Below are 24,331 nucleotides of genomic sequence, written 5' to 3'. Positions count from 1 at the left end.
TACTTCTCGCAGCACCTGCCCCGCTGCCTCGTCATCGAGTAGCGCGGGGCTCCCCGCCCCGGTCGCGGGAACTCGGCCACGCTCTGGGCGGGGCGCGGGGCGCCGCGGAGCCCGCTCCTCGGGCCCCGCTCTGCCCCCGCGGCCCCGGCCCAGCGCGGGAGGCGGGGCGAGCCGAGGAAGCCCCGCCCCGCGCCCCGCCCCGCGCCCTCTGCTTCCCCCGGCCCCGCCCGGACAGGGGGCTGGGGGCAGCCCCACGCACGCACGCACACTCGGGGACCCAGTGCATGCCCCTCGTGCCCGCACTGCACGCCGCCCTCCGCCACGCTACAGCCGCCGCCATCACTCGCCCGCCCGCGGGGGTGGGGCTCGGTTCTTGGGGGCGCCTCGAGCTCTCCAGACAGCCGCCCTTTCCGCCTTCCCCGCCACAGCCCGCTCTGTCTCGCCACTTTCCCCCCATCCCGGGCAGGGCCCAGGGGGATCAAGGGGGGCTGGGTCCCCCCGGACGCAGGGCCCGGAAGAGCCCCAAGGGCTTCCCGCATCCTCCACTGCACCGCGCCTGGAGCCCTCTGAGGGGTGTGAGGGGAACGAGGCCACCGCCAAAGCCATGGCCCGCCGAGGAGCCCAGGTCCCACCCGCACCCCCCACCCCATGCCAGCCCGACCCAAGCGGCTTCTGCTTCCTGCCGCTGTGTGGGCAGTCCCCTGTCTGGCCCCTTCCCTGCCCGTCTGACAGGTCCTTGGGCCCTGGCCAGGCTGGGACAGGGGTGGGTTGGGACAGGGGCAGGCTGGCTCAAGATTACCTGGGAAAAGTCAGCATTAGCCCAGCTGGCTCCAGTCTACTTCAACCCAGGGGTGGTACAGGCACCTTGAGAGCCCTCAAGCTGGAGCCACCCTTGGGACAGTCAGGCCTTGGGGAAAGCCTGGGCCAACCCCACACCGCAGCCCCTGCAACTGCCTGGGCTCAGGCCTCAGCACACACTTCGCCCTGGGCAGGTCTCCTCAGGTGGAATCTGCAGAAGTGGGCCCAGCCAAGGGTCAGGGTCAGCACTGACCAGCAACTCCAATCGTCCAGTGGCCAGCACACCCTAGACACCCCGAGGAGGGAGGGCTCCTTTCTAGCCTGCCCCCACATCACCCCTCCCCAGCTTCCCAAACTTCTGCCTGCCCAAATAGGCTCTGACCGTGTTCTGTCCGGTCCCAAGACATTGAAGTCCTGGGGGATGCTGGCACATCTTGGCAATTGCTGAGGAGGGGGCTGGGACCCCTTTCCCTCCCAACCTTGAGCCCCAGGAGATACAGCGCCCACACCCAATCTTGGGACACCCCCTATCTGGTTGGAAGAGAGTAACCAGTTTCCAGAGAGCCAGAGAGTGAGAGAGGAAGAGAGCAAGAGTGAGTGAGAGAGAGAGAGAGAGAGAGAGACGCTGTTGAAGCAGAGAAACACTTCAACAGCCCAAAGATTTCCCTGCCCCTGGAGTGGCCTGAGGAGGCTCCAGGGCTGAAATGGTCGGGAGCCAGTTTCAGCCCCTCCTCCCCACAGCCCCATAGTGGGGAGGGGGCAGCTGTCCATTTGCCCAAAGTATTAATGCAACTGAAGCTGTGATATTTCCAACGAAGGAGGAAAAATTAAGGGGAGAGAGGAAAACAAACAAAACCAACCAACCCCTAAAATCATTTTGTTATTGTACATAACGACCTCATTCTCCTGTATATGCGGAAGATATAACCTTATATTTGGTAAGTGTTTCTTGTGCTATTTTATCACGTGACCTGTTTATAAAAATATATATTAAAAAAGTTGTAAAAACATGCGTCTGAGTTGTTTTTAGGTTATCAGACCATGGCTCAGGAGGGCGTATTTGCCCTGGGCAGCCCAGGTCTCTGGAATCCTCCTGTACCTCTCACCTCATCAGATTTATTCTTTCAACAAACACGGAGAGGCTAGTGCCACTGTGCCAGACTGTCACTCAGCAGTGACCAACGCAGAAGGCTTCTAACCTCTCATTGCTTAAAGGGGGAGAAATGATGCTAATGTCACTGCACATAATATTCCCTCCAAAATATCTAGGATCTAGCCCATCCTTCCAGAAAGGCAGAAATGAGGCCCGTTTTATGCACAGGCTAACAGGCTAAGAGAGGGACGAGGATGTCCTAAAAGGTCACACAGCGCACCCACACCCAGGAGAGAAAAGGAGGCAGAGAGAGGACCACTGATGGGATGGGTGTGTCAGGGACTGGAAGTTCAATTGGGACCAAGAGAAATGCACCCCTGCTCTGATGGAATTCACACTCGTGTGTGACAGACAGCCAGGAAACAAAGGAACAGCTTGTGACAAGTGGTGTGAAGGCCACAGGGATGGAGAAACCACGTTAGGGTTGGTGGCCAAGGAAGGCCTCTGTGGAGATGGCATTTAAGCTGCCCCGGGAAGGGTGAGGAGACCGTTCCAGAAAGGAGAGAAAGCACAGCGCACGCAGTGTCCATGAGGCAGGAAAGAGCTTGGTGGGCTGGGAAAGAGAGGCGAGCTGTGGGGGCTGAGACACAGCAAGAGGAAGAGTGTGGCTGGAGCAGTGTGTGTGGGGTGAGGCAGAGGCCAGGTGTTTGGGATTTATGCACAGTGCAGTGGGGAGCTATGGGAAGCCTTAGGCAGAAGAGTGGCACCGAGCTTCTGGGCGGGATTCAGATCAGAGGAGACTGATGGACCCAGGACAGCAGCTAGGAGGCTGCTCCTGACGACCAGGAGCAAGGAAGGAAGTGGAGACTGAGGCAGTTGGAACTTGTTTAAGGTCGACCAGACTTGCTGACGGGCCTGGGGGGTGGAATAAGCTCTAGTATTAAAGTACTGAGACTGAAAAACAAACAGCCGGGCGCGGTGCCGCGTGCCTGTAGTCACAGCTACCGGGGAGGCTGAGGCAGGAGGATCGCTAAGCCCAGGAGTTCCAGATCAGCCTGGGCTACACAATGGGACCCCTCTCTTAAAAAAAATTTTTTTTTAAGCCACACACAAGAAAACCACCGAGGAGGAATGAGGGAGCCCGGGCAGCCTGTCTACCCCAGCCCTACACCATTTCCCCGCGGCCTCCCCTAGCGCAGCTGCCTGACCCGGAACCCCCGTGGTACCGGCGAGTCCGCATTCGCTTCCGGCGAGGGGCGGGCAGGAGACGGACCACTTCCGGCGAGGGGCGGGAAAGACAGGCCGCTTCCGGCGCGGAGATTCCGGACCGCCGTGCACCTTTGGTGGCTGACTGGGTTCCGCGGAGAGAAAGGCTTCCTCGGCCCTCTGGTCCCGGTGCCGCAGCGTCCGCGCCCTCGCGCCACTGGAACCTCTGCGCCGCTCCCAGGAACCCCGTATTCCGTGTCGCCGGCTTCTGTCCTGCCTCCGGCCCCCCCACACACCTCAAGCTCCCTAACCAGCTCGGTCCTCGAGGGCTCTCTGTGCCCCTCGCGCCTCTATTGCCTGAGTCGTCTGGGCCCCTCTGTCCCTCTCCCCTCTCTTGTTCCTTCTCGGAGCCCCGCCGCCCTCGGAGGCCCCAGGGCTGACCGTGTGGACAGCGGGAGTCCCCTCGCTTCCCTGCTGGGATTGACTGAGGAAGGCTCAGTGCCCAGATCTGACTGCTGAGGGGGATGGAGGGGTGCCCTGGCCGGGACTGACCACTTAGGGTCAGACGTGGAAGACATGGAAGTCAGACATGGGACTGGCCAACCTCAACACTGATGCTGAGCCTTCTGACCGCCAGCTGGGGTGACAGGCTGCACTGACAGATTCCAGTGGGTTTGAGCTTGCCTGTCAGACAGGTTGCCTGATGGACTGCCCTGGACTGGCTCACCAAGCCTGAGCGGCCCAGGCCCAGGAAGTTCTGGGGGACCCCACCTCGATGAAAGTTCTGAACTGACCACCCACCCAGGCTGACCAGGCCAGCCCACTGTACTGACCTCCTGTCCCCATCACCCGTGCAGCCATGGAGAAGATGTCCCGGGTGACCACGGCCCTGGGTGGCAGCACACTGACAGGCCGCACCATGCACTGCCACCTGGATGCTCCGGCCAATGCCATCAGCGTGTGCCGTGATGCAGCCCAAGTGGTCGTGGCGGGCCGCAGCATCTTCAAGATCTACTCCATCGAGGAGGAGCAGTTCGTGGAGAAGCTGAATCTGCGTGTGGGCCGCAAACCCTCACTTAACCTGAGCTGTGCCGACGTGGTCTGGCACCAGATGGATGAGAACCTGCTGGCCACAGCAGCCACCAACGGTGTGGTGGTTACGTGGAACCTGGGCCGGCCATCCCGCAACAAGCAGGACCAACTGTTCACAGAGCACAAGCGCACGGTGAACAAAGTCTGTTTCCACCCCACCGAGGCCCACGTGCTTCTCAGCGGCTCCCAGGACGGCTTCATGAAGTGCTTTGACCTCCGCAGAAAGGATTCTGTGAGCACCTTCTCAGGTGAGGCCCCCCTGAGGCAGGTTGGGGCAGGTGGGCATCTCTGCTGGTGTCCAGTCTGTCCAGGCAGGCTGAGAAGTGCTCCATACATCAGAGGCCCTCAGATGCACTCCTAGAGGGCTTCCTGAAGGAGGTGGGGTGGATAAGGAGGTGGGGGCAGCCCTGGATGAGGTGTCACGATGGGGAGGCAGGTGGCAGGACCAGCAGGAACTGAGGCTGGGTGTGGGAGGGGAGGGCAGAGCCCCAGCTTTCTCACAGCCGACCCAGTGGCTGAGCAGAGGGCTCGTTGCGCTACCTCCCTTTCCCTCACTGCAGAGCTCCAGGCCACCTCAAGTCTGCCAGGACTTCCAGGGTTCTCAGCTCAGGGAGGCAGAGGTGGGGTACACTGTCTAGTCCCCCCAGGGTCCTTTCCCTGGGGGCCGTAACTTTGCCCAAGGACTGATGTAGGGTACAGAATCCAGGGACGATTGAAGCCCAGGAGTTTGTGTTAAAAACCACCCGGCGGCAGGGGGTGATGGCCTGTAATCCCAGTTGGGAGCCCGAGGTGGGAGGATTGCACGAGGCCAGCCTGGGCAATACAGTGAGACCCCCATCTCTACAATAAATTTAAAAAGTTAGCTGGGTGTAGTGGCGTGTGCTTGTAGTCCCAGCTACTTGGGAGGCTGAGGCAGGAGGGTTACTTGAGCCTGGGAGTTTGAGGCTGCAGTGAGCTGTGATCACTCCACTGTATGCCAGCCCAGGCGACAGCAGATCCCGTCTCAGTAATGAAAAGAAAAAGACACCAGGAATCCTGCTTCCCAGCCAGGGTCTTAGGGCCGCTCTGTGCGGCAACTCCTTGCCCCTGTCTGTGCTGGGCAGTCCACTCTACCCTCTGGGCCTCCTGGTAGAGGGTGTGTGACACCATCCCACAGCCACTCCTCGGGCCCTGCCCTGGGGACAAGCCCCCTTGCCTCTCCCTCCCCTGACACCTGTCCACAGGCCAGTCTGAGAGCGTGCGGGATGTCCAGTTCAGCATCCGGGACTACTTCACTTTCGCCTCCACCTTCGAGAACGGCAACGTGCAGCTCTGGGACATCCGGCGCCCCGACCGGTGTGAGAGGATGTTCACAGCCCACAACGGGCCTGTCTTCTGCTGTGACTGGCACCCCGAGGACAGGTGTGGGGACATGGGGGCAGGCAGCAGGGCTCAGGAAAAGCTCTCACTGCCTCAAGACCCGTGAGACAGAGAGTGGGGAGCGGCAGGGCTGGGGGACCCCCTCTCCCCTAGGACAGGTCACTGAGGGCATGGGTGGGGCCCTCCCACAGGGGCTGGCTGGCCACAGGAGGGCGAGACAAGATGGTGAAGGTCTGGGACATGACCACACACCGTGCCAAGGAGATGCACTGCGTGCAGACCATCGCCTCAGTGGCCAGAGTCAAGTGGCGGCCTGAGTGCCGCCACCATCTGGCCACGTGCTCCATGATGGTGGACCACAACATCTACGTGTGGGATGTACGCCGGCCCTTCGTGCCAGCTGCCATGTTTGAGGAGCACCGAGACGTCACAACAGGCATCGCCTGGCGCCACCCCCATGACCCCTCCTTCCTGCTGTCCGGCTCTAAGGACAGCTCACTGTGCCAGCATCTGTTCCGAGACGCCAGCCAGCCTGTTGAGCGTGCCAACCCGGAGGGACTCTGCTACGGCCTCTTCGGGGACCTCGCCTTCGCTGCCAAGGAGAGCCTAGTGGCTGCCGAATCAGGGCGCAAGCCCTACCCCGGCGACCGGCGCCACCCCATGTTCTTCAAGCGTAAGCTGGACCCCGCTGAGCCCTTTGCAGGCCTGGCCTCCAGCGCCCTCAGCGTCTTTGAGATGGAGCCTGGTGGTGGCGGCATGGGCTGGTTTGTGGACACCGCTGAGCGTTATGCTCTGACTGGCCGGCCATTGGCCGAGCTCTGTGACCACAATGCAAAGGTGGCTCGGGAGCTTGGTCGCAACCAGGTAGGAGGGGCTGGGTCGAAGGGGGCCGAGGAGCCATGGCCTCAGGGCAGGGGCTGGCTCCTCCAACACTGTACCCACCCGACCGCCCCCAAGCCCTCACCCCAGTAGCTGAAGGTGCCAAGATCACACAGGACGAGGGTGAGGGCTGTTCTCTGGTGGGGCAGAGGCCGGGAGAGTCATGCAGCTCAAGCCCTCTACTCTGCCCCGCAGGGAGGTGTGAGCTCTCCTCTGTGCCCCAGTCTCTTGTTGCCCCACTGGTCCCCAGGCTCATTTCCACTGTCTGCCTCCCAATTCTGTTTCCTTCTGAACTGCTGTAGGATGCAGACTGGTTTTTTGTCTTTCCCACGGGCCTCAGCTTCCCCACTGGGGGAGGGCCAGGACCTTGGTCTCCTGGGCAGCTAGATGCTGGGGGTTTGTGATTCTCTCCAGCCAGAGGGGGTCCTGCCTGGGGTGCTGGGTGCCTAGGACCCCCGCAAGTGACTGGTGCCTGTCCCCAGGTGGCCCAGACATGGACCATGCTGCGGATCATCTACTGCAGCCCTGGGCTGGTGCCCTCTGCCAACCTCAACCACAGTGTGGGCAAGGGCAGCTCCTGTGGCCTGCCGCTCATGAACAGGTGGGTGCTGGGGTGGCGCTCCCCGGAGGGTGGGGCTGCTGGAGCCCACCCACTCATGGGCGCTCCCTGCCCCCAGTTTCAACCTGAAAGATATGGCCCCAGGGCTGGGCAGCGAGACCCGGCTGGACCGCGGCAAAGGCGACGCGCGGAGCGACACCGCTCTGCTGGACTCCTCGGCCACGCTCATCACCAACGAGGGTAGGTGGAGGCTGGGCAGGACGCCGACGGGAGGGGCTGGGCATCCCCCAGCACACTGCCCCTGAGCGCCCTCCCCGCTGGGCAGATAACGAGGAAACCGAGGGCAGCGATGTGCCCACCGACTACCTGCTGGGCGACGCGGAGGGCGAGGAGGACGAGCTGTACCTGCTGGACCCAGAGCACGCGCACCGTGAGTGGGGGCTCGGGGCGGGCTGGGGAGGAGGCGCAGATGAGGACGGAGGCTCAGAACCCCCTCGCCCGGCCGCTGCCTCCCAGCCGAGGAGCCCGAGTACGTGTTGCCGCAGGAGGCCTTCCCGCTGCGCCACGAGATCGTGGACACGCCGCCTGGGCCCGAGCACCTGCAGGACAAGGCGGACTCACCACACGTGAGCGGCAGCGAGGCAGACGCCACCTCCTTGGCGCCCATGGACTCCTCCTTCTCGCTCCTGTCTGTCTCACATGCGCTGTATGACAGTCGCCTGCCGCCTGACTTCTTCAGCGTGCTGGTGCGCGACATGCTGCGCTTCTACGCGGAGCAGGGCGATGTCCAGATGGCGGTGTCCGTGCTCATCGTGCTGGGTGAACGTGTGCGCAAGGACATCGACGAACAGACCCAGGTGCGTGACCGGGCGCGGGAGGGCCTCGAACAGCTGCTGCCACAGGGCAGCCCTGCGGCCGAGCCGGCCCTTCCAGGCGCCGCCCGCACTGCGCTGGGCCACCCTGACCTCCGCCCCGCCCCCCCGCAGGAGCACTGGTACACGTCCTACATTGACCTGCTGCAGCGCTTCCGCCTCTGGAACGTGTCCAACGAGGTGGTCAAGCTGAGCACCAGCAGAGCCATCAGCTGCCTCAACCAGGCCTCCACCACCCTGCACGTCAACTGCAGCCACTGCAAGCGGCCCATGAGCAGCCGCGGCTGGGTCTGCGACAGGTGCGGCCGTGGGGGGCGGCGCGGGGGCCTGCCGGCGGCCCAGGAGCCCCTCGCTGAGGCCCCCTCCTGCCCGCAGGTGCCACCGCTGCGCCAGCATGTGTGCCGTCTGCCACCACGTGGTCAAGGGTCTGTTCGTGTGGTGCCAGGGCTGCAGTCACGGCGGCCACCTGCAGCACATCATGAAGTGGCTGGAGGGCAGCTCCCACTGCCCGGCCGGCTGCGGCCACCTCTGCGAGTACTCCTGAGCCGCCGCCGCCCGCCCGCGCGCGGGGCCTGCAGCTTGTGAGCCCAATAAAAGGAGTGGGAGCCGCTGTCGCGCGCCTGTCGTCGGTCGCGCCGTGCGGGCGGGGCGGGCGGCGGTGTCGCCACGGCGACCGGCGGCCAATGGCAGCCGTCGGTGCGGGCCGCGCGGCGCCTCCCGGAAGTGCTCCCCGGGGGCGGGCCTCGGAGGCCGCTTCCGGGGCCGGCGCGGCGCCGGCCGTTGTCACAACGACCGGGCGAGCGGCCATGGCGGGCGGCGGGCGGGCTCCCGGCGTGCAGCGCGGCGGCGGGCTCATGGCGTCGGAGCCGCTGCTGCTGCTGCTGGCGCTCTGGGCGCTGGTGGCTCCGGCTCGGCCCGGGCCGGCGGGCGACGGGGGGTGGTGAGCGCGCCGGGCGGCCGGGCCGGGCGGCGGGAGGCGGCGCGGGGGGCGGGCGGCGCTGACCCGGCTGTGCCCGCAGGCGGCGGGGCGGGCCGGCGGCGGCGGCGGAGGAAGAGCACTGCACGGTGGAGCGCCGGGCCGACCTCACCTACGCCGAGTTCGTGCAGCAGTACGTGCGCCCTGCCGCCCCCGTGCCCGGAGCTCGCTCGCCCTGAGCGCCGGGCCACGCCTTGTTTACCGGCCCGACTGCCCCCGACCGCGGGCGCGGCTCGGAGCCGGCCGCGACTCTGCTCTTCCCTTGCAGCTACGCCTTCCTCAGGCCCGTCATCCTGCAGGGGCTCACAGACAACTCGGTGAGCGCTGCGCGTCCGCGCGCTTGTCCCGGCAACTCCCCCGTGCCTGGCAACTGAGTCTTCTCCCCACCCCCACAGAAGTTCCGGGCCCTGTGCTCCCGCGAAAGGCTGTTGGCCTCCTTTGGGGAGAGAGTGGTTCGGCTGAGCACTGCCAACACCTACTCCTACCGGAAAGGTGAGCTGCTGCACCCCGTGGCACCCGCCTGCTTGCTGGCATCCTGGAGGCAGGACCAGCCAGTCCTGACCGCCCTTTTTCCGGCAGTGGACCTGCCCTTCCAGGAGTACGTGGAGCAGCTGCTGCACCCCCAGGACCCCACCTCCCTGGGCAACGGTGAGCCAGACCTGGGTGGCAGTGGGGTTGGGGACACTTAAGAGTCCCCAGGTGCCAGGATCCCTGCTCCCTCTGTCTTCTCTGCCGGCAGACACCCTGTATTTTTTCGGGGACAACAACTTCACTGAATGGGCATCACTGTTTCGGCACTATTCCCCACCCCCGTTTGGTCTGCTGGATACCACTCCTGCTTACAGCTTTGGAATCGCAGGTGGGTGCTCCTGGGAATGAGAGGGTGCTGGAAGGTGGGCACAGATGAGGTTTGGTCACCAGCTGCTTATAACTGATCCCACAGGAGCTGGCTCTGGGGTACCCTTCCACTGGCACGGACCTGGGTATTCAGAGGTGATCTACGGCCGCAAGGTCAGCACAGGGTGGGGTTGAGGCTTGGGACTCACTGACCACAACACACAAGAGTGACTTTGCCATTCCTGCCCCCAGCGCTGGTTCCTCTACCCACCTGAGAAGACACCCGAGTTCCACCCCAACAAGACCACGCTGGCCTGGCTCCAGGACACATACTCAGCTCTGGCACCGCATGCACGGCCCCTGGAGTGTACCGTCCGGGCTGGTGAGGTCAGTGGCTGGCAGGAGAGGGCCGGGCCAGGCCAAAGGGCCCCCAGCTAATCCCTGTGCTGTACCCCTCCTGTTCCAGGTGCTGTACTTCCCTGACCGCTGGTGGCATGCCACACTCAACCTAGACACCAGCGTCTTCATCTCTACCTTCCTTGGCTAGCCAGAGCCAGCTGCAGGCAGGACATGTCACACGCCAGCACATGCCCACCTAGTGCTCACAGATTTTATTACAGAGACGGTGGTAGCAGCAGTGGCCTGAGCCCAAGCCACCCTCACCTGTTTTCCAGCCCAGACGGGGGACAGGGGAGGCTTGTGGCCCAGCAAGAGCTATGCTGAGAGGGGAGCAGTCCAGAGCCCAACAGCAGAACTGATGGGGGTGCAGGCCCAGGGACACAAACTATGTACAGGGGCTGGGGGCTTCTGCCCCAGGGCCCTCCCGGGCCAGGACCCCAGGCAAGGTGCAGTGGGGGGCTGTGGGGGGTTCAGTAGTCCTCCACCCAGCCGTTCTCAGAGATGAATGCGTCAATGACCTCCTTCATGGCCAGGTTGGGGATGAGCTGTTCCTGGGTCAGGGGGCTCCGGGTCACAGGGTCAAAGTGGCCCACACGCTGTGGTAACAAGGTCAGAGAACACTTAGTGGGCCCAAGGGCCACGCTGCTGGCCCTGTGCCCGATGGTCTGTGGGTCCTCACCTGCAGGTGCTCCTCAATGTCCTTGCGGTCGTAGGTGATGCCACTGGGTGTGATGCATGGCTCCCGCATCAGCTCGAAGCTGATCTTACCACACAGGTAATCAGGGATGTCTCGTTTCTGTGCCATATAGGGGCGTAGGGTCAAGGACCAGGAAGGAGACACTGCTCCAGCACCTGCTACCCGGACTTCAGGGAACACTCACCTTTCTCTTCTCGTCCACCTGCGAGAAGAGCTCATCCATGTCCGCCATGTATTTGTCCTGCAGAGAATCCAGCACTGCGCTTGGACTAGACGTCCCTCCCCCACAGGCACCTCACGTCACGTGCGCGCGTACCCACAGACCCCTGCGTGAGCCAGGGCACCTTACATGCTTGGCCTCGATGCAGGCCTGCTGAGCCCGGACATGGCCTTCATCCTCGTCACCCTCGTGGTTCCGCTGACACTCCTCCAGCTCCCTGGGGGTTGAGCAGAAACTAGTCAAAGGCAGACCTAGCAAGGAGCCGTCAGACCCCACCCCAACCTCAGGGCAGATGTTCAAGTCTCCTCCCCCTTGATTTCCTGCTTGCCAGCGTTGGCTTTCAATAAACACTTGTATTGGTAGTTGGTGACTCAGAGTTAATGGGAGACGGGGTGGCCTGGTAGGGGGAGGGGCCCACCTCTCACGCTCCGCTGCGATGAGCCGCGTGAGGTAGGAGTGCAGCTCACTCTCCTGGTGGATGCGCCGCTCCTCGATGCTGTTCCAGCGCTTCTTCTTAGCAATCCGCAGTGCACTGGGGATGTCATCCCCAAAGTTGAGCCGCTGCTCCTTGGCCAGGCTGTAGGCTGTGGGAATGGAGGTTTCAGGTCACCCTCTGGCCTGTACACCCACCTAGTCCCAGGCACCCTGCAGCCAGACAGCACGGTGGCCCACCTCGCTGCAGATTGGCGATAGCCTCGTCATAGCTCTCCATCTCCAGCTGGCACTGCCCCAGGAAGAAGTGCGCCTTCACAGACTGCCCGTCCAGCTCCAGGGCGCGGCGGCAGTCGGCCAGCGCTTGCTCGTGCTGCTGCATCTTCAGGTAGCACAGGGCCCGGTTGGTGTAATACACCGCCACCAGGGGATTCCGGGTCTGGGGACCGAGGCCAGGCCAGCCAGCATGAGGCTGCGGGCTCACCCAGCCCCCTCTGTCCCAAAAAGCTGACACCCCGATGTCCCAGGTCCTGTCCCAGCTTTGGGGCCCCGGGCTGGAAATCAAGAAACTAGGTTTCTCAGTTGTCAAAGCCCCGGGGCCCAAGGATCCGCAGAAAGTGGAGTCCTGGCTGAGTCCACCCTCTTGGCTCCAACTGGTCTTGTAAAGTTTCTCTAACCTGTAGAGAGCCGCGGCTTTGGGCCTGGGGTCCTCGAGGGGCAGGAGTCCCTGTCCTCCAACCCAGCCAGCCTCACTGCGGGGCACAGTTCTCCAGCCAGCAGGTTCGAGAGTCCGGGCCTGAAGCCCGCGTCCCGCTCCCTCCCCCGGCGCCGACTCCGACCCCCCGCCGCGGCGCACTCACGATGGCGCGGCCATAGCAGGCCGCCGCCTCCGGGTACTTGCGGCCCACGAAGAGCCGGTTGCCCTGCTCCTTGAGCTCCTGCGCGCTCGGGCTCTTCTCGGGGCTGCCGCCGCCGCCGGCGCCCATGCGCGCGCCGCCCTCCTTCTCCTCCTTGCCCTTCATGGCGCCGCGCGGCACGGCCTGGGCTCCGCTCCCGGGCTCCGCGCCCGGCTCGCCCTGCGCCCGCAGCCCGAGCCCGAGCCCCGCAGCCCAAGCCCGCGATCCGCTCGGGCCCGGTCCAGCAATCCGCCACCGGAACTTCCGGCCGCGCGGGGCGGGGCCGGCGCGATAGACACGTGAGGGCGGCGGGGTCGCGCGTACGTCCGACGAGCCGCGAGAGGCGGGTACGTTGGCGGGCGGGAGGAGCGCCTCCCGAAGGCCCGGCCTGCCCCGCTAGACCCTTCCCGGGTGGGCTCCCCGCAAGCCTGCGTGGGCCGCCGGCGGCCCCGCCCCCGTCCCAGGGACGCTCAAGCCCTCCCCTCGCAGCCGGCCCCGCCCCGGCCACAGAGACCCCGCCCCTCGCAGCCGGCCCCGCCCCGCCCGCAGAGGCTCCGCCCCCACATGAAGATGGCGGCTGCCGGCGGGCTGTGGGGCTGCGAGGACCCCGGCCGCCGGGCCGCCATCCTGGAGCACCACGGAGACGTGCTACGGGCGCGCGCGCCCCCAGGGGCGGCTGGAAGCCCTGGACGTTGGTAGGCGGAAGGGGATGAGGGGATCGGTATGGCGGGCGCCCCGCGGCCCGGACTCCCGTCACCGCCCTTCCCCAGGTCTCGGCAGGCAACGGCTGCGGCCATCGGGGGCCCGAGCGGAGAAGCACGTGACTCGAGGGCCGCGGCAGCGGCTGCTGGCGGGGAAGCCGCGGGGCGGGGCGTTCAGCGGGGCGGGGCCTCACGGGGCGGGGCGTCCTGCGGGGCGGGACCTCACGGGGGCGGGGTCCTCCAGGGACCCCCTGACCTGTCCGCTGGCAGAGGGGGCGCTTCCGGCCGCGTCTACAGCAGCTGGGGGCCGCCAACGCCCTCTGGAGCTGGCGGAACTGCGCTCGGCCGCCGCCTTCCGCCTCCTGCCAGACGTGCGGGCCGCGGTCATGCAGCTGCGCGTTCTCCGCGTGCGGGCCCCGCCACGGCCTCCGGTGAGTGGGGCCGTGTCTGCGCGGTGCGCTCTGGGACAGGAACGTCACTCGGAGCAGGAGCCACGAGGTCTTGGGCAGCCTGGCGCAAGTCTGCAAGACCCCGTCCCCACACCGTCGGGCCTGAGTGCTGCTGCTTCTCTGCCCCAGCGGTGCTGGCGGCCAGCTCCGGAGGCGGCCGCAGTGCCTAGCCTGCCGGCCCGCAGAGCACCCTCAAGCACTACCTGCTGTACCTGGGCCAGGTGCAAGAGCGAGCCGCGGCTCTGGGCCGAGGTGAGCGGACTGCGGTGGGCAGGGAGGGCATCCCGAACCCCAGGCAGGACCGTGGCTGGCATCTCTGGACTCGACGCCTGTGCTCTCCCTAGCCAGTGCCTCAGGACCGTAGACCCCTCACCTGTGGAAACAGCGCTGTGGACCTGGGCCATAGGGCAGAATCTGTGTCCAGACCTGCTACCCAACCTTAGCCCTGACCACTCACGAAGACACAAGGCCAGCCAAGCAGCCCAGGACCCAGGCCATTCCCCTGCCACGCAGGCTGACTGAACAGGAAGCTGGCCAAGTTTGCCGAACTCACCCTGACTCGCAGGCCCACAGCCCTCCCTCTTGCCCCTGGCTCCCATGCCTCACTCCAGGGGCAGAAGTGCAAGGGGGAAGAAAACCCAGGCCTTCATCGTGGTGGGGAAGGGTCCCTTATGTTCAGCAGGTGTTGGGGGGCCAGACAAGCCTCCAGAGCCCCGGGACAGCCACCTGGTGCTGTGTAAAATATTTATTCATTTTCGAAAAAGGCTCAGACTGCAAGTCCTGGGGGTGGGGCTGGGGGGGTGTGGTACACGGACTCCTCTGCGGCCACCCACCCAGCCCTGGCCCAGCCGCCCTCCCACTAGGCCTGGGAGGGGCAGCCAGGGCTGGAGCGAGCCTTGGCCTCAACTCAGCGGGCCATAGGGGCCACCTGCCCTGTGGGAGCGGCAGCCCTGAGATGTCCATCCACGGAGGCAGACACGAACGCCCGCCTGGTGGCCGGCCCCCCACGTGCACAAGCCCGGCCCAGGGGAGCGGGTCAGGGCGGCGGGGGGATGTGGGCACCCAGCAGGTCGTAGGCGAAGATGTTCCAGAAGACGGCGAAGAGCAGGAAGGTGCCGTAGGCCAGCAGCACCACCCACCAGCCACACTGGTCCTGCAGGCGCTCCTCGTAGCTGCGCAGGATGGTCAGGCCCATGCTGACACCCACCACCGCGCCCGCCAGGTGTGCCATGAAGCTGGGCTGCGGGCCTGAGGCAGGCAGCGGTGGGGAGAAGCGCAGCCACACGGCCCGGCCCACCTCGGAGCTCACTGCGGAAGGATGCGGCAGGTGGGAGGTGCCCTAGCTGCAGGTGGAGGGGCCCCCAACCCTACCCAGCCCCTACTCACTGCACACCAAGGCCAGCACCATTCTCAGCAGCTTGTAGGGACACCTCATGCCAGCCCAGTTCTGATGGGGGGTGCAGACAGAGAGGCCATGAGGCACGCCAGGGGGGCCCCTCCCCACACCCGCCGCTGGGCAGCCCCGTTACCATGACAACGTTGGCCAGGTGTGCAGAGCACAGAGCGTACACTCCGCCGGAGCCGCCCACCACGGGGGCCCGCATGTCGGTGATGGAGACCGTCAGGGAGCCTGTGGGTGGGGGGGGCGGTGAGGGCAGGGCCAGCCAGTGAGGCGGGCAGGGGGCGCGCGCCTGCCTCACCTGCCAGCACGCCCGCCAGGTAGAGCAGGCTGATGCGGAGCAGGCCGTGCACCATCTCCAGGGGCACCCCGATCATCAGCTGCAGGAGGGCATTGAACCCCAGCTGCTCCAGCCTGGCCACATGGGGGACAGGCACCAGGGTGGGGTCAGCTGTCTGCCCGCCCCCAGCCCTTGTCTCAAGTTGCTGCCTGTCCCTTGGGCTGAGCCTCTCTGATGTAACGGGTGGGGTGTCAGGGTGGGCTGGCCTGGCCAAGCCAGCAGCCCCACTCACCCGACGTGCATGAACATGTAGGTGAGGAAACGCCAGGCCCGGGCGCGGTGCCCAGGGTGGTACACGAGGGGGCTCTTCATGTACTCAGGGTGGTAGGTCTGCAGCACCCACTTGTTGAGGCGGGCCCCATAGCACAGAAACACGATGATCTGGGGACACAGCGTTAGGGCTGGTCAGGGCCAGGGACGCAGGAGGCTCCCAGGGCAGCAGGTGGGTGGTCCCACCTGGGCAAGGGTGACAGAGGCCATGAACACAGGGGGCGGGCAGCTGCGGTGGCGGTAGAAGTACCAGCGGCGGTCCACCTCACAGGGCAGGATCTCGTAGGCTACATAGCGCACAAACCGCTTGTAGACACCCAGGCCCGGCTCGTCCAGCAGCCCGTCCCGGGGCAGCGCCCGCTGTCCATTAGCAATGGCCCGCTTGAAGCTGCTGGAGCGCTTGCTGCTGATCTAGGGGCAGGGGCCAGAGAGTGGGCCACGGATTCTCTCCCATGGCACCCTGGCTGTGTGGCCTGCCCAGCTCCCACATCCACAAGCCCTCCCCAATGGGAGAGGGGCCACCTGCCCACACCCCTCTGGCCAGAGCACTGGGTCCACCCAGGCCCTGCCCCTGCTGCCCACCCATCGTGGCACTGACCAGGTCCACCAGCTCCTGGTAGCAGACCTGGCCCCGCTCGTTGCTCTGGGCCAGGGCCACCAGCATGTCCAGCTTGGCCGGGTCCAGGGGCAGCTCATGGCTGTGCACCAGACCAGCGAAGGTGTCTGCGCCGATGAAGCCTGTGTTCTCGGGGTCCAGCTGCTGGAGTGGGGGAGCTGCCAGCCAAGGCCTGAGGGCGGGCCGACCCCCGGACCACAGGACTGGGCCAGGCCGGCTGGGAGCAGCAGGCTCCTGGGGTCCCGGTCCTCCAGCTTCCTAGCAATTCCCACCTCCTTCCCACCCTGCGAGGGGAGGGCCAAGGTCCGAGAACCACCCTCCCTCTGCCCCTCCCTCCAGGGGCCCGGTCCAGCCAGCCCTCTGCTGGGGTCTCAGACATGGGGCTCAAGGTCGTGTAGGGAGGGGCTGGGGTGTGCCAAGCGAGGCTCTCTGGGAGCTGGGTCCCCCACGAGCTCAGCCCCGCCGCAGGACGGCAGCATCCAGGGTGGTACCGGCTCCCCAAACACCCGCTACATACCTGCTCCTGGATGAGCTGCAGCAGGGAGCTCCTGTCCATAGAGCCAGGGCCAGGCCGGGGGGCCGGGGTCAGCGGCCGCGGCCGGGAGGGGCTGCTCTGCGGACGGCTCCGCTCCGCCCCAGCCGACCCGCTCCCGCTCGGTGCCGCGCCGCGCTCAGGCCGCGTCAGAGCTGCCTGCCCGCCCCCAGCGCATACGCTGCCTCGCGCGGCCGGGACACGCGCGCACCCTGCACGCGGACGCGCCGGCCAGACCGCCTCTGGACACACACCCTGGGCAGGAGCGGCCTCCGCCGACCAGCGCCCATCCCCCACCCCCGCTCAGGCTCAGCTCCTGCGCATCGCGGGCACCGTCCGCCTCCCTCCCAGGCAGCAGCTGGAAAACTGAGTCAAGTGGCGGCACCTGAATCCCCACCCATGCAAGACCTTTTGCACTCCTTCACAGGCTTCCCAGGCTCAGGCCTTGTAAGGATGTCACCTCCTTGGGGAAGCCCTCCCTGATTACCCCACCACAATCCTTGCAGTTCATCTGTGTGTCTGCCTCGGGCTGGGAGCTCCCTGATGCACCCACCTGCGGCAGACACACCCCCTCCCAGTGTTGCAACAGGGAAGCCTCACCGGGCACCAAGGCCACTTGGCAAGGTGGGAAGACCCTCCTGTAGCTGCCCCAGCTCAGATGACCAAGAGCAACCCACATCTTGACACCCTGGGCTGGGGCTGGAGGCCCCACTCAGCTGCAGGAGCTGTCAGAGGCCTCTAGGCCCAGGGAGGCGCCAGGGCTGGCACAAGGGGTGTTCAGACAGCCCCAGGGCAGCAGAGCAGCACCCCCAGTGGGCAGGGCTGTAGCTGGGATAAGGGAGGGGACCTGTCCCTGGGAAAGGTGGGCACACCCTCCAACAATGAAGGTGACAGAGACGCAACACGTAACCATGGAAAGCCTCCAAGGGCCGCTCAAAACCCTGCTCAAAACCCTGCCCCTGCCGTTGCATCTCTGCAACGGAGCCAGCACTCCGCAGCTGGGCCTCAGGGGGGTGCCGGAGGCTCGGAATAGCATCCTGCCCTGCCCCAGAGCAGGCTGAGAACAGAACCCGCTGCTGGGCCAGGTTGTGGGGATGGTGCTGGGACTTCAGCGTCCCTGCAGGGCAGGCAGCACTGCGGGACCTGGGGGAGGTCCCTGGCCCCAGCACGCAGGTCTGTGGATGCCTGTCTAGGTGGCCCTGGGGAGAGACCATGCCGTGCGGCTTTCTTGGCTCTGGGCCCCAGGAAGCACATGTCTGGGCCCATCCCCAAGTTGGTCCCTCCCTCATCTGAGGGCTGCCCGCTTCCTTCAGGCCAGGGCTCTACGGCCAGCCCTGCTCAGGGGCAGGACATGCAACGCACTTGGTCACACTCAGAAACCCAGGTTCTTGGCACAGCTCAGCCAGGCTGACTGGATGCTTTGGGGAGTGGGCGGAGCTGGGAGCCACACAGGGCCGGGGAGGGGGGCAGTCACCAGGCACATCCAGAGAAGGTATGGTCTGCAGCGGGCCTCACCCAGACTGCTTGGCCTGCATGGACAGGAGTCCCCTGGGCCACATCTGGCACAGCTGGACCTTCCAGACGCACTCAACACATTGGCCTGAGGCCATGGGATGGTGACCCAGGGACCCAGGGGAGGTGTGACATATCCAGCCCACACCAAGACACAAGATGTGTTCTAGGTTGGTTCAAGAAAAGCTGTTTTCAGAGACTGGGAGCCAAGAGATAGAAAAGACACAAGTGAAGTTTAATTAGAAAACCCAACCTTGTGTCTTCCACCATGGGTACAACCGTGGGAAGGCTCCAGATCTAATGGAAGGGTGGGGGAGCCCAGTCCCCACCTCGGCCCAAGCTCTGCATTCCAGCCCCTTCACAGCCACCGGCCACCCAGGACCAGGAAAGAGGTGGAGCCCTGAGAATCCTGGGTCTGGGGTCGCCTGTGTCTCCCAGCCCAACACACACAAAGCCCACAAAGGAGCACAGTGCCTGCGGTGTGGCGGCACGCGGGGATCCTGCCACACACCTGCCACGGCCACCTCGGGCCCAGGCAGAAGCCAGGGCGCCGCGCCGCAGGCTGGAGGGCCCTGCCCAGGGGCAGAGTGAGTCAGAAGCTGAGGGTTGGAGAGAAGGGAGCTCCCTGAGCGGCGGCCCTACGGCAGCACCTGGGGCCCGAGGTCAGACTGCTGGGCTGGGAGCCCACACCCCACAGCCATGCTGTCCGCAGGGAGCCCCGCAGGTCAGGGAGGGCTCGGGGTCCCAGGGGCCTCATCGACTCTTCACCAGGACCCTGTAGAGCGAGAAGCTGAGCACCGCGGCCACAGCAGCCCCGACGAGCCCCAGGATCCCCCGGAGCCAGAAGGAGGAGGGACGCAGCTCTGCTCGGGCCAAGTGTCTGCAAGAGAGAGGTGCTGTCTGCAGCAGCCCCAAGCACGGGCCCACCCTCAACCGTGTCCCAGTCAGTCAGGTCTCCCAGAGCACAGGGGCAGCCAGCAGGGACCAGGCTGTGGGACAGGCACACCCAGGCACAGGCTCTCCGTGGAGCGCAGAGCCCCACCCGGCAACCCTGCCCCTGCCCCAGCCCCACCACAGCTGCCCCAAGGCCCTGGGGCAGGACAGGCCACCCTCTTCCTGGGACTATGGCGCCGGGTACGCACGGGAAGGCGGCCATGGTGGCGAGCCGGGTAAAGATGGCAGTACTGGGCTCGTCCGGGCCAGCGCAGGAGAATGGGACGGGGGCGGGCAGCCGGTGCCTGCGGCAGAACTCTGCTGGTGACAGGCCGCGCACTGTGGCGCCTGTGGGCAGGTCGGCTTTGGAGCAGAGGAAGAGGCAAGGCGTCTGCCCGTCCATGTAGTGGCGCTATGGGGGAGCGCAGTGTGAGGCGCAGCCCCAGGGCATCAAGGCACGGCGGGCAGAGCCCCCGGCAGGTGCACAGGCCAGGCCTCACCTTGTAGATGCTGGTGCAGTATGAAAAGGACTCTGGGTCCCTGCCGTCAAACATTAGGCAGGCAACGTCACAGGTAGCATCCAGGGAGGCGTCTAGCAGGCTGTCTGCGCCCACCTCACACAGCTGGGACAGACGGTGGCCTCAGGGAAGGGTCCCCAGGGGCTGGGTCCCCCAGGGGCTGCACTGAAATAGCTCCACCAGGTACGGGATGGACGAGGGGGTGTCCCCAGGGTCAGCACTCACGATCAGGTACTTCTCCTGCCCGTTGACCTGCACGGTGTTGATGGCGTAGGTAGGGGGCTCCGCAGGGGACTCCCTGGCGTCCTGGCGCTGAGGAGGGAGGAGACCCCGATGCTCAGTGGCCCCAGTGCACCGAGATGGCCCTGCCCCTGCAGCCAGCAGATGGGGCGCAGGGCCTCGTGCACACTCACCCCCAGGCCGTGGCCAAGGAAGGCGCGCAGGAAGGCAGACTTGCCCACTCCTCGGGCGCCCACCACCTTGCACATGAGGACGCTGCGCTGTGTCTGCCCCTTCTCCTGGTCCAGCCTCTTCTCTCGGGTGACTGTGAGGATGGGCATAGCTTAGGGTGGCTGCCAAGCTCTAGGCCCAGGGCCTGGCGAGGATGGGCGCCCACCTGTGATGGCCTGGGCCTGGGAATCCTCGCAGAGGGTGGGGTAGCCCAGGTAGCCAAGGTGCCCGAGGCAGCGCTGGACATCCAGGTAGGTCAGCAGCCTGGGGGAGGAGGAAGGCGCAGCGTTACGGTGGGGAGGGGCAGCAGTGCCGCAGGCGGGCATGGCGCAGGCTGCACTCACGTCCACTGGCAAAGGTATCCGTGTAGCGGCAGCCAGCCGGCCTCGGTGCAGACCGTGCCCAGGAGCTCAGGGCCCCAGGGAGTAGCTGGGAACACACTGAAGAGGCTCTGCAGCTCCGCAGGTGACAGGGCGCCATCACAGTCCTGCAGGGAGGGGGCCGTGGTGACGTGAGCCAGAGCCGTGGCGGCAGGAGGATAGCAGTGAGGCGCACACAGCCACAGGCTCTCACCTGGTCGTGCTTCTCAAACACCCTCTGCACAAACTGGTGGCCCAGGTGGTTGAGCTCGGTGCTGCAGCCAGGGGGCACGTGGAGCCTGCAGGGACACAATAGCCCGTCTGGTTCGCAGGGGACCCTGTGCCACCAGGCTTGACACATCTGGCTGACACCCTGAGGGCCCCATCTCAGCAGCCAAACCCTCCCTACAGAGCCCGGAGGCTCCTGTACCCCGACCCTGCAGACGGGGCCAGGGAAGGAGAGCGGCCACCTGCCCCAGTACGTCAGAGGGCTGAGGTTCCCAGGTCCCCGGGCGACAAGTCCCAGCCTGCCTGCCTGCAGCAGCAGGCCCCGCAGAGGCGCAGGTCTCAGGGCAGAGCCACGGCCTGTGCTGCAGGGCACAGCCCCTGATGCGCCTGCTGAGGGGGAAGGGGGGACCCCCTACACCCAGGGCTGGTGAGCCCCAACCCCGCTCGCCACTCACGGCGGGTAAAGGTAGTCGGCCGTCAACTCAAGAGTGTCACTGTAGCCGAAGCGCCGCAAGATAGTCCACGTGGTCTCATGCCGGCCACGCTGGATGAAGAGGGTGTTCAGGAAGAGGAAGCCTGTGCCGAGACAGAACAGGGGTAGCCCCAGGCACGGCCGGCCACTGCCCAACACCCAGGGACCTGTGGGGGCCTGGCCTCACCGTCCAGGGTCAGCCGATCGCCCTGCACGCCGCCCGCCACGTTCTTGCGCACCACCATCTTCACGTCCTCCAGCGCCTGTGGGGCCAGCGGGTGCCCAAAACAGGCTTTCTGCCTCCAAGAGATTAAAGTGGCTGAGTTGGCCACCTACCCTGAAACTGCAGGTCTGACCACGAACAGTGGCAGAGGCCTGGGCAGGAGCGGGCACCTTGGGGCGGGCGTGGGGCCACACCTGGAAGGCATTGAGCTCCTTGTCACTGAGCGCCTGGTCCAGGTCCTGATCTGAGAGTCTGAAGATGCGTGTGAGGGCCTGGATGCACGCGGGCCTCAGCTGTGGGGATAGCGGCTCAGTGGCCCCAGGCAGCCCCTGTCCCACCCTTTAGTTCCGCCTGTTTGCCCTCTCGGCCCAACACCCCCCATGGGGCCCTGGGGAGCCGAGGCCCACCTGCTTGGCCTCAGGGTCATACAGGGGAGCTGTGGGGTGCAGGACAGCCTTCTGGGCATAGTAGAACAGTTCTGAGATGTTCCTCAGGTTCTTGGCTGAACACTAGGGAAGATCGGACAGGGTCAGGGACACACCCAAGGAAGACAGGGCAGGGGTCAGGGCCCCCGGACACCCACACAGGTGCCTGCTCCAGGGCCTCAACACTGAGTTCCCGTCCTAATCGCCTTGCGTCAGCTGGGACCACGCCCTGCCCACTCACCTCTACGCAGGTCTCGATCTCGGGGAACTGGTTCATGATGGGAAGCACGGCTTCCACAGAGCTCCCCGGCCGCAGGTCTGACTTGTTACCCACCAGGATGATGGGCACCCTGGGAGAGGGGGTCATGGTCACCAGGGAGGCAGAGCCAGCGGGGCGCCCCCCAGGTCCTGCTCATTACCTGGGCCCCTTCTCGGTCCCCCCATTCACCAGCGGGATCCACTTGGTTCGGATCTGAAAGGCAAAGCCCAGCTGTGAAGTGAGGCTGCCCACCTGGCCCACAGCTTCCAACCGGCTCACACGGCTCAAAGAGAGCAGAAGCGAAGGTTGAGGCCAACTAAAGGCCCAAGTCTCAGCCACTGGGTATGAGGCCGGGGGAGAAAGCAGATGCAGGTGCGACCTTGTACGCCTGACCCTAGCAGCTGCAGCCCAGGGTAGCCCAATACAGGCCTGCAGTCACTTGCCGGGGCGTTTGTTCTGGGACTGGATAGGGAAGAGGGCTTGCCACACGGTTCAGAATGGCAGCAATCCCAGGCTGTGGGGGTGGGCACTCGGGTGTGAGGCTCTCTGGGGGAGCAGCCAGCAGCTCCAGGTGAGGGTCCCCAAAACACTTGTTATACATGGGGCCGGCCGTTCACAGTGTTGGGTGAAGGTCCACCTTGGCCACCCTGTCCTGCTACTGGAGTCTGCATCGAGGACAGGGTGCTAACCGAGCGGGTGCCAGCAGCTTACCTTCTCAATTGTGGCCTCCTCGGAGACATCGTACACCACACACACCACGTTTGCCTGCAGGGACAGTGGGAGGCGCGGGGAGACGAGAGGCTGCCTGCTCACCAAGGACGGCGCAGGCCAACTCGACACCCTCTCAGGCACTCACAGGTAGCACAGGGCGCAGCTCCTAGGCCTGGGAGCCCACCCTTCTCTAGAACCTGCCCCCTGCCCAGTGTTCACAGGGCAGACACTCTCTGCTGTCATACTGGGGATGGCAGCTGGCTGCTGGAGCCTCAGACAAGCCCCTTCCCCGCCCACCCCAATGCAGAGACGCCAGACACCCAGCATCACAGCCCCGGCCAGCAAGTCCCCTGGAGAACTCAGGACAGACACAGTCACACCCAGAACACAGCACCCTGGAGGAGAGCAAGCAGTAAAAGGAGATCCACCCTGACCTTGGCCCTGCACTCCCGTCTCATTACGAGCAGCTGGCGTGACGGTGGCAGGGGTCTGGGGCTGCCTCTGGGAGGCTAAGGCCTGTACCCCTGCCTGGTGCTGCCCCCAGGACACAGTAGAGACTACAGGTGGCTGGCACATGTAACCTGGCCACATGTGAGCCCTGGACACGACAGCACCCACCACAGCCGGGAGGCTGGGCAGTGGACTAAGGTACGCAGCAAGGGGGGAGGCTGCTCCCCAGAGCACACAGGAAGAGCAAACGATGGCCGGCCACGTGGGCGAGACGGACAAACAGCCCGCAGGGACGCTGCCTTCTCCCCACTAAGGTGCTGTACCAGCCCCTGCTCCCAGCAGGGTACGTCGTGGGAGCCTTGACAAGACAACCCTTGGTGCCGAGAGGTCACAGCAGAATTACCAGGGCCGCGAACGCATCGAGCACCTTAATCCAATTCCTCAGAGAGCGAAGCGGATTAGGCAGAGGCTGCGGCCAGTTCCCAGGGGTGGAGAGCTGAGCCCCCGTGCCCAGCACCCCTTCCTGAGCCCACAACGACCCGAACCTTGTGGATCTCGTCCTTGAGCTCCTCGTCAGTCTGCTCAGCTTCTGGATGGAAGAGACGCCGCTGGAGACCGGCCTGAAAAGCCGGCTCCTGGGCAGAGCCGCTGGGAGGGGGACCCGGTACCTGAGTAATCCACGATGTGGGTGGGCACCTTCTCCGGGGTGACGTCTGCGGGGATGGTGATCTCCTCTGCCCGGGGAGGGACCTGCAACAGGCCCGGGCAGGGCTGACCAGGCGACCCCGCGGCGTCGCGCCCGCAGTCCCTCCCCGCGCAGCCGGCGCCCCGCTCCGACGCGCCGGCCTCTCACCTCCTCGGGGAACTCCTCGCCCACCAGCGACAGGATCAGCGACGTCTTCCCCACCTGGGCTGCGCGGGGCGGGGCGGTCAGCGCGGGACGGCCACGCTCAGGGCGCCCCGTCCGCACCGGCCCGCGGCCCGGCCCCCGCAGCCCCGAGCCCCGCGACCCGGCGCCTACCCTCGCCCAGCAGCAGGATGCGCACGTCCCGCCTCATGGCTGCCGCCCGGAGTCGCACCGCGACCCCGACCTGGCCCGGACCGGGTGCTCCGCCCTCTGCCCGTCCCCTCGCGCGCGCACTTCCGGCCTCCGCTCCGCGCTTCCGGTT

General features: G+C 65.6%; 6 protein-coding genes across 9 annotated transcripts; 3 read left to right on the top strand and 3 right to left on the bottom strand.

The window, feature by feature from the left end:
• The first annotated feature begins 3,167 nt into the window (after positions 1-3,167).
• On the top strand, positions 3,168-8,461 carry WDR24 (WD repeat domain 24). The gene is made up of 9 exons (XM_012659632.1): positions 3,168-4,437; positions 5,413-5,590; positions 5,740-6,412; positions 6,910-7,028; positions 7,105-7,226; positions 7,312-7,416; positions 7,503-7,843; positions 7,973-8,157; positions 8,234-8,461. Exons 1-9 carry the CDS (start codon positions 3,957-3,959, stop codon positions 8,400-8,402), a joined length of 2,373 nt encoding a protein of 790 aa, XP_012515086.1. The 5' UTR covers positions 3,168-3,956; the 3' UTR covers positions 8,403-8,461.
• A 203-nt stretch (positions 8,462-8,664) lies between these two features.
• JMJD8 (jumonji domain containing 8) lies at positions 8,665-10,433 on the top strand. The gene is made up of 9 exons (XM_012659570.1): positions 8,665-8,798; positions 8,878-8,967; positions 9,103-9,151; positions 9,230-9,326; positions 9,414-9,482; positions 9,574-9,693; positions 9,778-9,845; positions 9,924-10,058; positions 10,138-10,433. The coding sequence occupies exons 1-9, from the start codon at positions 8,665-8,667 to the stop codon at positions 10,216-10,218; spliced, it is 843 nt and encodes a 280-aa protein (XP_012515024.1). The 3' UTR covers positions 10,219-10,433.
• STUB1 (STIP1 homology and U-box containing protein 1, E3 ubiquitin protein ligase) lies at positions 10,245-12,681 on the bottom strand. The gene is made up of 7 exons (XM_012659610.1): positions 12,280-12,681; positions 11,660-11,858; positions 11,406-11,571; positions 11,117-11,204; positions 10,952-11,008; positions 10,750-10,866; positions 10,245-10,666 (listed from the first exon to the last, which is right to left on the bottom strand). Exons 1-7 carry the CDS (start codon positions 12,439-12,441, stop codon positions 10,541-10,543), a joined length of 915 nt encoding a protein of 304 aa, XP_012515064.1. The 5' UTR covers positions 12,442-12,681; the 3' UTR covers positions 10,245-10,540.
• A 204-nt stretch (positions 12,682-12,885) lies between these two features.
• LOC105822569 lies at positions 12,886-14,182 on the top strand. The gene is made up of 3 exons (XM_012659568.1): positions 12,886-13,010; positions 13,096-13,717; positions 13,810-14,182. The coding sequence occupies exons 1-3, from the start codon at positions 12,886-12,888 to the stop codon at positions 13,906-13,908; spliced, it is 846 nt and encodes a 281-aa protein (XP_012515022.1). The 3' UTR covers positions 13,909-14,182.
• Positions 14,183-14,501: 319 nt separating this feature from the next.
• Positions 14,502-16,646, bottom strand: RHBDL1 (rhomboid, veinlet-like 1 (Drosophila)). Of its 2 annotated transcripts, XM_012659608.1 has the most exons (8): positions 16,608-16,646; positions 16,073-16,234; positions 15,661-15,885; positions 15,437-15,585; positions 15,166-15,278; positions 14,995-15,095; positions 14,852-14,912; positions 14,502-14,773 (listed from the first exon to the last, which is right to left on the bottom strand). In XM_012659608.1, the coding sequence occupies exons 1-8, from the start codon at positions 16,644-16,646 to the stop codon at positions 14,502-14,504; spliced, it is 1,122 nt and encodes a 373-aa protein (XP_012515062.1). The 2 variants fall into 2 exon arrangements, with proteins under 2 accessions (XP_012515062.1, XP_012515063.1); XM_012659609.1 differs by lacking the exon at positions 15,661-15,885.
• A 1,736-nt stretch (positions 16,647-18,382) lies between these two features.
• Positions 18,383-24,324, bottom strand: RHOT2 (ras homolog family member T2). 3 transcript variants are annotated; one of them, XM_012659606.1, is made up of 19 exons: positions 24,184-24,324; positions 24,016-24,074; positions 23,831-23,912; positions 23,708-23,751; positions 22,713-22,766; positions 22,162-22,214; positions 21,984-22,092; positions 21,725-21,826; positions 21,512-21,610; positions 21,282-21,390; positions 21,078-21,198; positions 20,609-20,693; positions 20,380-20,522; positions 20,202-20,299; positions 19,999-20,129; positions 19,811-19,897; positions 19,568-19,690; positions 19,277-19,479; positions 18,383-19,014 (listed from the first exon to the last, which is right to left on the bottom strand). In XM_012659606.1, exons 1-19 carry the CDS (start codon positions 24,218-24,220, stop codon positions 18,888-18,890), a joined length of 1,866 nt encoding a protein of 621 aa, XP_012515060.1. In that variant the 5' UTR covers positions 24,221-24,324; the 3' UTR covers positions 18,383-18,887. The 3 variants fall into 3 exon arrangements, with proteins under 3 accessions (XP_012515060.1, XP_012515058.1, XP_012515061.1); XM_012659604.1 differs by having other exon boundaries at positions 23,831-23,933; positions 24,184-24,268; XM_012659607.1 differs by having other exon boundaries at positions 21,512-21,589; positions 23,831-23,933; positions 24,184-24,268.
• Between the last annotated feature and the right edge of the window lie 7 nt (positions 24,325-24,331).

The sequence above is a fragment of the Propithecus coquereli genome, unplaced genomic scaffold, assembly GCF_000956105.1.
Source record: "Propithecus coquereli isolate 6110/MARCELLA unplaced genomic scaffold, Pcoq_1.0 Scaffold621, whole genome shotgun sequence".
In the NCBI taxonomy this organism is placed as follows: domain Eukaryota; kingdom Metazoa; phylum Chordata; class Mammalia; order Primates; family Indriidae; genus Propithecus; species Propithecus coquereli.
This window is presented reverse-complemented; position numbering and strand designations above follow the sequence as displayed.

Coding starts and splice junctions, on each gene's coding strand:
- WDR24 (XM_012659632.1), top strand. CDS start 3,957: ATGGAGAAGATGTCCCGGGTGACCACGGCCCTGGGTGGCAGCACACTG. Junction 7,227..7,311: donor CACGCTCATCACCAACGAGG/GTAGGTGGAGGC, acceptor CCCGCTGGGCAG/ATAACGAGGAAACCGAGGGC. Junction 7,417..7,502: donor GGACCCAGAGCACGCGCACC/GTGAGTGGGGGC, acceptor GCTGCCTCCCAG/CCGAGGAGCCCGAGTACGTG.
- JMJD8 (XM_012659570.1), top strand. CDS start 8,665: ATGGCGGGCGGCGGGCGGGCTCCCGGCGTGCAGCGCGGCGGCGGGCTC. Junction 9,152..9,229: donor AGGGGCTCACAGACAACTCG/GTGAGCGCTGCG, acceptor CCACCCCCACAG/AAGTTCCGGGCCCTGTGCTC. Junction 9,846..9,923: donor AGGTGATCTACGGCCGCAAG/GTCAGCACAGGG, acceptor TCCTGCCCCCAG/CGCTGGTTCCTCTACCCACC.
- STUB1 (XM_012659610.1), bottom strand. CDS start 12,441: ATGAAGGGCAAGGAGGAGAAGGAGGGCGGCGCGCGCATGGGCGCCGGC. Junction 11,205..11,405: donor ATCGCAGCGGAGCGTGAGAG/GTGGGCCCCTCC, acceptor CTCAACCCCCAG/GGAGCTGGAGGAGTGTCAGC. Junction 10,667..10,749: donor ACATTGAGGAGCACCTGCAG/GTGAGGACCCAC, acceptor TTGTTACCACAG/CGTGTGGGCCACTTTGACCC.
- LOC105822569 (XM_012659568.1), top strand. CDS start 12,886: ATGGCGGCTGCCGGCGGGCTGTGGGGCTGCGAGGACCCCGGCCGCCGG. Junction 13,011..13,095: donor GCTGGAAGCCCTGGACGTTG/GTAGGCGGAAGG, acceptor AGGTCTCGGCAG/GCAACGGCTGCGGCCATCGG. Junction 13,718..13,809: donor AGCCGCGGCTCTGGGCCGAG/GTGAGCGGACTG, acceptor TGCTCTCCCTAG/CCAGTGCCTCAGGACCGTAG.
- RHBDL1 (XM_012659608.1), bottom strand. CDS start 16,646: ATGGACAGGAGCTCCCTGCTGCAGCTCATCCAGGAGCAG. Junction 16,235..16,607: donor TGCAGCTCATCCAGGAGCAG/GTATGTAGCGGG, acceptor CCCCCACTCCAG/CAGCTGGACCCCGAGAACAC. Junction 15,096..15,165: donor CCTGGCGGGCGTGCTGGCAG/GTGAGGCAGGCG, acceptor CCCCACCCACAG/GCTCCCTGACGGTCTCCATC.
- RHOT2 (XM_012659604.1), bottom strand. CDS start 24,220: ATGAGGCGGGACGTGCGCATCCTGCTGCTGGGCGAGG. Junction 20,300..20,379: donor GGATACCTTTGCCAGTGGAC/GTGAGTGCAGCC, acceptor CTCCTCCCCCAG/GCTGCTGACCTACCTGGATG. Junction 19,480..19,567: donor ACTGCACCAGCATCTACAAG/GTGAGGCCTGGC, acceptor GCTCCCCCATAG/CGCCACTACATGGACGGGCA.